Source organism: Lissotriton vulgaris, chromosome 1_1 (assembly GCF_964263255.1).
Source record: "Lissotriton vulgaris chromosome 1_1, aLisVul1.2, whole genome shotgun sequence".
Classification (NCBI taxonomy): domain Eukaryota; kingdom Metazoa; phylum Chordata; class Amphibia; order Caudata; family Salamandridae; genus Lissotriton; species Lissotriton vulgaris.
The window spans coordinates 1306182743-1306194217 of NC_141685.1; the positions used below are offsets into that span (position 1 = coordinate 1306182743).

Sequence of the window (11475 nt, forward strand, 5' to 3'; positions counted from 1 at the left end):
AAAACTTAGTTGTATGCATCTTCAGGCAATAATGTTTAATTTGCGCTTAGGCTTTGGAGCACAACTCTGGGAGCTCTGCGGGCTTAACCACTGATGTGGTCTGGCTCAGGGATCTTTCTATGTCTGCCACCTCCATTCATCTCCCGTGTACCTCGCCCTGGCAGCCACAACTCTCGCTCCGTCCAGGACTCAGTTCTCCTCCAAAGCGTTTTATCAGAGGCTGTGCGCGATTCCACTCTGTGCCAGCCGTTCCACTTCCTTGTACAAATGGATGTGTATAGCCCGGCTGGCCCCCGCCCAGTAGCGTCATGGCAATTCTGACAGAGTAAGTGTCAATCATTGTGCTGACGCAGATCTCAGGCAGCAGCTTGCTTTCTCCTTCAGCGCCGGAATGTGCTTTTCTCTGTAGGTATTGTACAGTGAACAGTTTTAATAATAGTAAACACGCGAAGTAAGGCTTTTTGTTATGCATCTAGCTGGTCAGCTTGTGATTTGGAATTACTCTATGAATCTAGCTTGAGATTCTAACCGAGGAAGGAGTAATAATAACGAAGCACTGCTTGTTAGTACTGTACTCTGCTTATAATCTGCAAAGTGTAATGAAGACATGCTTCTTTTAATATTAAAATATGCTGGGTTACTCCGGGGACTGCTCTCACATATAGTGTTTCATAGCTAGGAGCACACAAACATCAGACCCAAGTTCTGCAAATTATGCACCCCTGTTGCCAAGGAGGCATGCGAAATACCGATGGTAGGTAGAAATCTATGGCGCAGCACAAAGGACATGACTGCTAGCGGTTGCGCAGACCACTGAAGATTTCGATTTTGCAAAACAGGAGCCCAGGACACCACATATACCCCATATGCCCCTTACACATCCCGGCCCAAATCTGAAATGCAGCATGGAGCTACAAAATAGTGCCGAACTACAGCGACTATTCAATATACGACTTTGAGACAAAAAGCACACTGACCTACAGCAGCATTTGCCTGTAAAAATCTTTCATGTTTAGTGTATCTACTCTATTTTTAGTTCTCGGCCTGATCCAGCGCATGCGCTGGCCTGGACGAGACATTTAGTAGCTGCTTTTAAAAGTGCCACCAAAGCGGCCACCAGCTTACTGGCAAGCGCACAAGCGCGCTCTGCTGCGCGCACATCCCTAGCGTGCTTTAGCGCATCATCGCGATCACTTTCGCTTTCAGAGTGATCACGACACTTTCGCATTCCTTGCCGTGCGCGCGCATCGCGTTTGTTTGCATATTGAACTTTGTGGATTTTTCAAACTACATCTGTAAATACAAAAAATACAACAGACGTCAAGCAGCTCCCTTTAAATGTCCACCCGGGTTAGAGCAGCTGTCTCGGCATGAATGAGTGAACGTCCCACACCGCACCATGGCTACTGCTGCACCGTGCCTGTCCAGGCTGACACAGCCAGTCAGAGCGTGCTCCTGCAACACCCCTTCTCTCCAAGAGTATGAAGTGCTGGCGCCCCAGAAGGTGCGCGTGCAACGCATAAAGAAACTTTCCACCACAGAGATTTGCTGTCATATTGTCTCCTCTGAGGTAAATTTTGGTTGTCACGCCTTCCCCTTCCCAGGAACTGGTTTGGAACGAAGACCAGGTGCAGGGTGCAGGTTGGGTGAAGGTAGAATACGGGTACAGCCGCTGTTCAGGCAGCAAGATGAGTTCCCCGCAATGGAGTCAGTTCTCCAAGATCTGCCTACACATAGCTATGGCCTGCAATGCGCGCCTGTCTGTGTTGCTGCAGCTCCTCCTCACTTCAAATGCAGGAAGTGTGCGCTTTCCATATGTGTTAAATTAATGATAGGCTGTAGAGTTTAGATCTCGTGGCCCGATTGTTCTTATGGTACTCAGCCTCTCTCGCTCTGCAGTTTCTGTGCTGTTTTTTTTTTATTTCCTTCCTACCTGATGTCGCTTTCTCGTTTCCTTTCGTCTTTTTGAAACTTTTACAATTAAAAGAAATAGTGACCAGTTTCACTTTAAAATTTAAAACTAATCCGTCAGCGCTTTTTTGTGCAGGCATGGTGCCAACTCGCTACAATTTGTGAGGTTTGTTGTCAGTTGCAATTGGGTCCAATAATAGCCCCAAGTCAATTCCCACCATGCACTTGAATTTGAGCTTGCATTAAGACGCCCACATCCGTAAGTTGACACCCATCGAAAAAAAAATCTGTTTTCTGACCAAGTGCTTCAATACACCCTGTGACTGGGCTCCACGGGGGTTGTGGTGGACGGTGTTTTAGGCTTTCAGATACTTTCTGCTCATGCTTGAATTTGCTCCAGGCGAGGCCCACAACCGTGGTATTGGGTTAAACGGCACCTGCTGAGCAGGACGCAGGTGTTGAAAAGTCCTTCACAGCTGTAAAGACAACCTTCCACCTGCGGAGTCTGAGCCTCAAGAGACTCTGTATTGCATCTAACGGAGAAGGGGGCTTATTTTGTTATTTACGTTTTGCTAAGGTGGCCAGGCCTGACTGAAGGCTGCTGACAGCTGGCACCTGCCAGGGAGCCTCAGGTTAGTGTTCTGTGGTGGGCAACAGGTTTGTTTGTTATGTGCATTAAAGATATTCAGTTATATATCGCTTAGAGGGAAAGTACTTTATGGCTACTTGATAAACCACACTGATCCGCTTTTCTAAGAAAGTGTATATCATTTGTCAACTTTTATTAAAATTCAAGAAGGACTTTTTGTTTATCTACCTAACCTCGGGCAGTGAACACTGACTATAATCAGAACTTTGTTCTGTGCACGTAGATATTTGTACTGCCTCGGATTATTTCCCCCTATACCTCTAGAGTTTAGTTTAAGTTTATTTGTTTGATTAATTAAAATCTTACAAAAATGTGACTTTAGAGAAAATATCAGCATCAATACACAATTAAAACATCATGCAAATAGTAAATATAATTAAAAAGAGAGAGAAACAGAGAAAAATATAACTAGATAAAATTTTCGTTAAGACTTTTGGCAATCACATTTAAAAATTTTACAAAAGCAACATTCATTGGTAGGTCATTCGGGTTTAAGCACGCCATTATTGCTTGTCTACAGGTTCTTATTTCTCGTGCGTTTAACAACCTCCCGAGGATTAACCTCCTTTTTGAGTCTATGGCAGGGCACAGACATACCAAGTGCACAATGTCTTCTTTTCCCCCCTTGCACAGTCTACATAACGTATGCCCCTCGTTTGACTTCCAGGGTGGAAGATGACACAAACCTGGCCATAGACCAAAGCGTGCTCCTATAAATGTTCGCTTACTTTGGACTGACCATGCAGTATGAAGGTATGGTTGGGCTTGTTTTTTTTTATAGCCGTTTATGATTGGCCATGAGTGCTTACGTTTTACTAATAGAGCTTTGTCTTTTAGCAGTGATAGGTGAGTAACCAGTTTATTGATTGTTTTTTTAAAGCTTTCCTGCGTTATTGTGTTTTCCCAGATTGCTGATATTCCGAATTCTTCTTTTGCGTTGTTTAGGTATTTCCACGCTTGCAGTTTCTGGTTATCTTTCACCTCTCTCCACAAAGCTATAGACAATTGATTATCCTGATCATTCTTTACTCTATTCCAAACTTTTAATATTTGGCCTTGCCGGACATATAGCTGATTGTTCATACCGAATTCCATCCTTATTTGCGCTTGTGAGGCATTACATGGTAGGGTGAATAATATTTTATAGGTTTTTGCCACAGCATTATTGATAAGTACGGCATCCTTACCGTTTAGCACTTCAGCACCATATGTTAAGGATGGTAATAGCTTGGCAGCTATAATTTTTAACAGTGGCCCGTATGACAGTGCAGATAGATTCTTTTGAAGGGTTCTAAATGCCGCAATCAAGCTGTTCGCCTTCCTTACAATATCTTCCCTTTGTGGTACAAAACTTCCGGTCTCATTGAAAAGGACACCGAGATATCGATAACTCTCCACTTGCTCTAGTTGTGTTTGTCCCAGTAACCATTTCATCTTTTGTCTTTTTCTTGCTGTCACAACCATTAATTATCTAGAGCTTCTACCTCCCCTACTCTTTTCCCGTTACCCCCAACAGACAGAGTAAGACTCTCAGAGTATTTCCCCACATGGTGGGATTAAAGAATTAAAAAGATCCTTACGGCACCTCTCAGGCCACTATGAAGGGGTTACGACACCAGCACAGTGACATCACCGGATGTAGTCCATGATGTAATGTTGGTGCCTCAGATGCCGCCATATTGCCGGTATCTACCTGTACCCTTGACTGGCCTACCGGGTAGGTGTATGCACGCTAACACTTTAAAGCAGGCAATTACAAGAATAGTTGAACCCCGTTGTAATATCTGTAGTTGAACTCCATTACTGCCTACAGTATTTCGTCTTGCTGCGTTATCAAAGGAAGTCTCTTTTTTTTAAGCCAATGATCTGGCTGGGCAGTACTCTGTTATGCCTGATGCTCGACTGCTGAGTTCGGGATTTGTCATCTTATCACCCTGAGGTGCAGTTGAATCCTCTTCCCCAGTACCCGAAGAGTCGGTTGTGGAAAAGATGCACTTGGCCCTATTGAGCTGCATGAATGACTGCTTTACAATCTCTGAGTCCTAGTGTTTTCTTACAACATAATTGGTACGAATGTAATTAGGACGAATCTGCTTTATTGTGCGGTTTTCAGGACCAATGTTAATGGCCGGGGGTAAAACAAACACAACTGCAGAAATACAGAAATAGCTGGCTTGGGCAAATAGTGTCCTTTTGATATACCTAGCATTCACGTTTTTTCCCCAGGGTGCTTGTTTACCAGGTGTATTGCTTTCTGATGAGGAACCCTAGATAATCACTTTAGCATTCTCTAGATTCCAGTCCATAGAACTTCTCTTCCACAAGCACCCGTAAACAACAATATTTCTTTTAAATGATGTATTTTTAGTGATATAACCACCAAAGACCCTGATATTATATTAAAAATAGAGGTTTGGACTATACGATTTCCTGCTAAAAGGCAATATTTCTCTCCATGTGTTCCCATACCTGGCATGTCACAGTTTGGTGCTTACTTTCCCTTCATGTTAAAAAACAGTACATGTTTCACCACATAGGCTAAGGTACTGCATAGCTAAATACATATAAGGTCCTAAAGCCGAGAACGTTTGCACATCAAATGCTTGTTCTGCTTAGGTTGCGAAAATTGGCTGTCTTAGTTCAGGGCTGCCGCTAAATACTGTATTTAGGGGGCTTTTAGGGGTCTCGGGGTCAGTAGCCAACGGGCTACTGACCATAGGGTGACTACACCCTTGGTGTGTTCACCCCATGTGGGGGAGTGAGCACAATCCCTAATGCTGAATGCAGAGTGCCTGTCATCTGGAAGATGGTGGGCACAGAAAAGTGGGCTTCACCTTGCCCCCCCCACCTGAGGGGTGGAGTTGGCAGAGGTGGGCACACCTTCTGGGCTGGCTAGTTTTTCCTACCTGTCTCCCCACCGAAAAGGAGGGGAGACAAAAAGGGGGCCGGCTCCTGATAGCGGGAGAGGCTAGGGGACGCATTACAAAGGATGCCAGGCCTTTGAAGCTCCCCTGCCACAGTCTTCCTGACCTGGAGGTGTGAACAACTCCACCCATGAAAGGCTTTGTTTCTGGTCTCAGGGAGCGAAGGCTCCCACCCTAGGGGTCCGGTAACATGTCTCTTTGTGGGGTGGGGGGGGGGGGGGTTGTTACTGCAACAGAAACCCAGCTTCTCACAGTATTGCAATAACTTCAGACTCGATTTTATTTGTAGATGCATTCCGGCCTCCACTGCTACATGAGAATTGGTTTATTATCACTATTGCTATAGGTAGGACTGGCTGGATTTGTACGTGTTTATATAGCTACTTTGCCACACTATGGTCAATGTATCTTGCATTACTGTATTTCAGGTATAAAGTGGTTTTTGAGGGTTCCTAGTGACAGTTATTGGAACTTTGGAAAGTCCATCGGATATAGCGGCAAGTTCACTCGGCGTGGGTCCTTTTCAACGATGCACATTATGACTTACATTTAGAGTAGCATAGGTGAGACCCACTGAAGAAATTGTTTAATTGCTACAATTAGGATACTCTGTTACATCTTGGTCAACTACGTGAGCCTTTTAGCTAAGATTTGCGAAAGGGCGCAGTAATGTACTCTCTCTGTTTTCTGATGGAGTATTGGTGGTTATTTTCCGCAGATGTGTGCCATCGTTCGCGTACCAAGTACTGCATGGACATAGCATTGACGTACAGGTACATATTACACAATATGGCCTAGCAATTTCACGGGGACTATGTTCTTGTCTCATGAAACATTCAGGCTTCTAAACCTCTTAGAGCTACATCTTCTGTTTCATTCTATTGAGTGTACTCTGGCACCAAGTCATTCTATTGAGTGTACTCTGGCACCAAGTCACAGTCCACTCATCTCACATTGTGGATACAGTGCAAGTCTCTTGCTGCATGCTCTCTTTTTGGGACAGGTCTTGGGAATATTTCCATTTTTCACACTCATGTCCTCTATGATCTTCCCTCACAGGTGAGACATCTTTCTTTAGTACTTCAATCTTATTACTAGGCTATAGAGATTTCTTGGTCTTTCCCAGATGTCATCCAAACTAAGATTAACGTGAGCCTTTTATTTAAACTATTTGCAACCTTCAAAAAGCTGTGTACACGAAACACGTCTCGTAGATGTGCTGTAAGAGTCTACGAAGATTTGGAGAAAAACTTGAAGAATAAAAAACATCTGTGGTCACCTCGACTGCTGGAAAATCATTGGACTGTATATTTTTTATCGGAATTGTCAAGATTCAACTGTGTTCTTCAGTACCCTTTCTCTTTAAGCTTACCGTGCAGGGACTTTACCCCAGAACGGACCATTCGCCCATGGTTGCAGGGTGACGGTACCAATAGAGCACCACCTCTGGGATACTTTTGCAAATATGGAATAATAGATCCCCTTACTTTGACCGCTTTGGATATGCGAACCTGACAGCATAGCAATCACATTGTATTTGAGCTGGAAATGGATGATCATCGTGCACAGCACCTTTCCATTGATCTGGATTACCTTTTTTTTAGCAGTTATATATAGTGCAAATTCGACCCGAAGGTATTGGAGACTTTACATGAGCACCTGCCACATAACCCAAGGACAGACTTTTTTTGTTGGCACCGAAATTAAGCGATTTGCCCAGAATCACAAAATGTTGAGTTGACGAACCCGGTTCCCCAGTTCCAAAGTCAGCAGCTATGGTTGTTACGCTACATCCTCTACCTTTTTCTTGGTTTCTAATGGTGTGCAACACAACCAGGGTAGAGCACTAAAAGGACATCAGAAGGTGAGGTAAGGAGAATAAACACATTTTTGGCATGCACTGTACACAGAGAGCAGGTGCACTATAAACACTCGAGAGACTTGGGGATCCATGAGGATGTCGGGCGGACTGCCCCCGCCAATCTGGCGGGGGCAACCTGCCCGACATCCACATTCGAATTCCCCCCTGCCATATTAGTATGGCGGGGGGGACCTCGGCAGACTGCTTTTCCGCTCCGGTCGCCTTGTGGCCGGGGGGGAAAAGATTAATATGGTGGCGGTCTATTAGACACCGCCAGCCATATTACAATGGGCTTAGGGAGATGCATTGATGCCGCCACGGAAAGGCATGCGGTCTTCACTCTGGGGGGCCCCTCAAAGAAGTACCTGCCTGCGCCAGGGGTGAGGAATTTAACAACATATCTACTTGTCCATGGGGCAGGTTGCTTCATAAATCTACTTGTCCTGTACCAAAATGTACTTGTCCCTTTGATGCCATGTAGCGCAGCAACAAATTATGGCAGAAATCTCATTATATAACAGCTCTGAAATAGCCTCTCTGATTATGCCAGGGCTCATACCGTAGTAGTATTTGAATCCTTGCAATCTCCTTATCTTATTTATACGGTGCTGCGCACATCTGGTGTACAATTCTGGATCAATGATTATTAAACCAAATTTACTGCTGCCAGGAGAATGTAGCCTGTCTCCAATAATTCAAACATAACCACAAGTGACACTTCACCTGTTAGCTGGTTTCACAGTGTTTTAGTCGTTAGACTACTAATAAAATGAAAACACCAATTTATAACAAATTTCAACTAGTAAATTTTCAATTAGTTCATGAATATTTAATTTTAATCATTAAACACATCAACATAGATTATGACGATTCCCTTTTGAACAGCATTTAATTTCAAAAAATGATGTTCACCACATCTTGATTTTCATCATGTTCAAAGCTTGCCAATCTTCAATGTTGCTTATTAAGCATGATGCCCAATGCATTTCGGTATATATAGATCCCTTCTTCAGGGGCCTCTGCAATTGTCTGAAAACCACGAGACTCAACTCCAAACTGTGTTCAACTCAACCATACTACTCTGTATTCAAATCACTGCATGACGTGTAAAGCCCCAGTTTGGCCACTGTGTCCCACTAAAACTTCCAACAGACATCCAACGCATCTATCAATCCTTTTGCTGCATTGTAAATGCGACGCATCCATGGTAGCGAAAGTTTTTTTTGCGTGACACACTTGTTCTTGGAAATCTGCCCCTTAGTCTCTTCATGTGTGTTCCTGTCTTGCACTTGCGACACCTGCTAAGCAGGTACACACGGTCACTGACTGAAGCAGTAGGGATGCCTGAGAGATTAGCCATGCCAAATAGCTACTCAAGACATGACTGCTGCGTTTGTGTTGGATAGGTCATGACTAACAACATCAGTCCTGGCCTAAAATCTCTCATCTTCACTTGAATAAGAGAAACACTTATGTTCCATAACTGTTAAGCCTTGTGTTAAGTTAGTTAAGGGACAAATGGGCAACCTTGCATAAGCACCTCAGGATTGTGGCAGCTGCTTTTAAGGCAATAACTAGGCCACTACATTTCAGAAAAGGGATTATTTCCGATTCTCGAATGAACATACTCATAACGACTTTATTCTACTAGTTTTAAAGGGTCACTCAAAGTGTCACACATTAGGCATTGAAATGTCACATATAAGTAAGTTCCCTGAAAGCACTAAAAGTCATATTAAGTAAATGTAGCGGACTCGGCGTGAGGTCAAACGAGAACTGAGTCGCTATGTAGGGATTTCGAGTACAGACAGGTTTTCTCATAAATGGTCGAGAGCAGAAATTCCGAACTTAGGTATCGGGGAAACTTTCTCTTCCGAGTGATTCCTATGTGGAGGATACACATAATTAGGCGCTAGCTTGGAGGGGCTTTGGTTCCTGGTGACTCTGGTTCTTTTCAGTCGCTTTGTTTCCAGACGGCCGGGTAATTGTTTCCACTGGAAGCCCTCTCCCTCATACGAGGAACATTTGTTTGCAGGATAAATGCTTTTTATCTGCTTTTACGCAGGGGTGCAATATTGGGGGCATCGTTGTTCGTGAAAAAACACTTCACCCCAGAGGAGGTTGATCACGCAACAAAAACAGCAGTTTACTAAGGTCTAGCTTTTAAAGAGGGACGAGCTAATATGTATTACGCATGCACGCGCCACACACCTCTTTTCTTCATACGGTCTTTCTTGCCCCACACTCCCGCTTCTGTACTGCGCTCCGCTTACAATTAGGAATTTACAAACAGATCTAACCTGGACCACACCGGAAGTGCAATGCTACACCACCCGACCTTTTCCGGTGTCCCGGCTACTGCGCAGTTCACTGTACTCGTTTCACGTCGTCCCCTGTATTCAGGAAGCTTGTTACGCCGCGCATGCGCAGTTACAATAAAAATCCTGCGTTTGTATGAAGCGGAGAGCCATAGAGCACGCCGGGAAAAAGGATTAATGCTCCCGTGCGTTGCTCACTGTAACAGGTAAAAAAAAATGGCGCGAAATAGAGAACGGTGACGTGATACTCTCAGTTTTCTGGTGTTTCAGCGTGATTGGAAATACAGTTAACAATTACTGTCTAAGTTTGGTACTTTTTTAATAATTTATATGTAAATATGTAGTTGGTCTTTTACAGACATATAGAGTTCTCGAATTTTGAGAATTGTTAGGAGAGATGAGCCAGCCAGCAAATTAACTGGAAGAGCCGAGCCAAGAGCTTGGATCTCAGAGCCAATCAGGAACAGAGCCATGCAAATTTTCGGCAATAAATCAGTGAATCATATTGTCCATAGATGTAGATATTACATTTTAAGACTGCACGGTCCTGCCAAAAACCACGCATTAGGGATTAAACTAACACATTTTAGTGCAGGTGTCCGCATCACAGCACAAAAATTAAATTGTCACGCTTAGTAAGAGCTTCTCATCCCAAACTGCAAGGACACAACATCTAAAGGATACAACATCTAAACTTCAGTCACACACTATTGCATACAGTGGACAGTGGGTCAATTTAATCAGTTGCCAGAAAAATTATAATGCTGTAATTTATATAAGAAAATATATTTTTTCTTTTTTTTTTAAACATTTTTGTTTTTATTTTTGTTAGATTGGTTTGTATCAAATGCAAGTTATGTTAAAAAAAGTTACACATGCGTTAAATATTAAAAACAATAAAAATAAAAAGTCACAATATAAAACAAGCATTTGCAATGCAATAGGTCTCGTATTAGGAAAGTTTGAGCTATTGGTTTTGTAAATGACAATTTTTTTATTTATGTGTTGTTTTTGAAAATAGCTAAATTAATAGCTTTGTCATTTACAATGCCAATAGTTATAACTTTCGCAAAGGTGACACCTATAGCATTTGTAATGCAACATGTTTTGTATTGACGTGACTTAGATGTAATGATATTACAAATAACAATGGCTTATAATTTTTTTAATAATTACTACTTAAATAAAAGTGATTGTAATTTATAATGGCAATAGCTTAAACTTTTGTAAATAACTTTTGTGAAGATTATGTTCATTGACAAAAATCCAAGAACAGAAGTGAAATATTAACATCTTTTTGTGACATTTGTAATAAAGCTTGAAACATTGAGAGAACATATTTGAATCAGTGATGCTGTGGTGGTGCTGAGTGATGCTGTGGTTGCGCTGAGAGATGCTGTGGTTGCGCTGAGTGATGCTGTGGTTGCGCTGAGTGATGCTGTGGTTGAGCTGAGTGGTGCTGTGGTGGTGCTGTAGTGGTGCTGAGTGGTGTTGTAGTGGTGCTGAGTGGTGCTGTGGTGGTGCTGAGTGATGCTGTGGTGGTGCTGAGTGGTGCTGTGGTGGTGCTGAGTAATAATGTGGTGGTGATGAGTGATAATGTGGTGGTGCTGAGTGATAATGTGGTGGTGCTGAGTGATAATGTGGTGGTGCTGAGTGATAATGTGGTGGTGCTGTGGTGATGATGTGGTGGTGCTGAGTGATATGGTGGTGCTGAGTGCTGAGTGGTGGTGCTGAGTGGTGCTGTAGTGATGCTGTGGTGGTGCTGAGTGATGCTGTGGTGGTGCTGAGTAATAATGTGGTGGTGCTGAGTGA

General features: G+C 43.2%; 1 protein-coding gene across 5 annotated transcripts in view; it reads right to left on the reverse strand.

Annotated features, from left to right (window-relative positions):
* ZNF740 (zinc finger protein 740) overlaps window positions 1-9698 on the reverse strand; it is a 245280-nt gene extending 235582 nt beyond the window's left edge. Inside the window, exon 1 of one of the 5 annotated variants that reach the window (XM_086965545.1) lies at window positions 9557-9698. Coding sequence is in view for 1 of the 5 variants with exons in the window: in XM_086965526.1 (XP_086821652.1) it covers window positions 9557-9569 (13 nt within the window). In the remaining 4 variants the exon portion in view is untranslated. The remainder of the gene's footprint in view (window positions 1-9556) is intronic. The other 4 variants (XM_086965535.1, XM_086965562.1, XM_086965551.1 and 1 more) reach the window with 4 other exon arrangements.
* Window positions 9699-11475: the final 1777 nt, after the last annotated feature.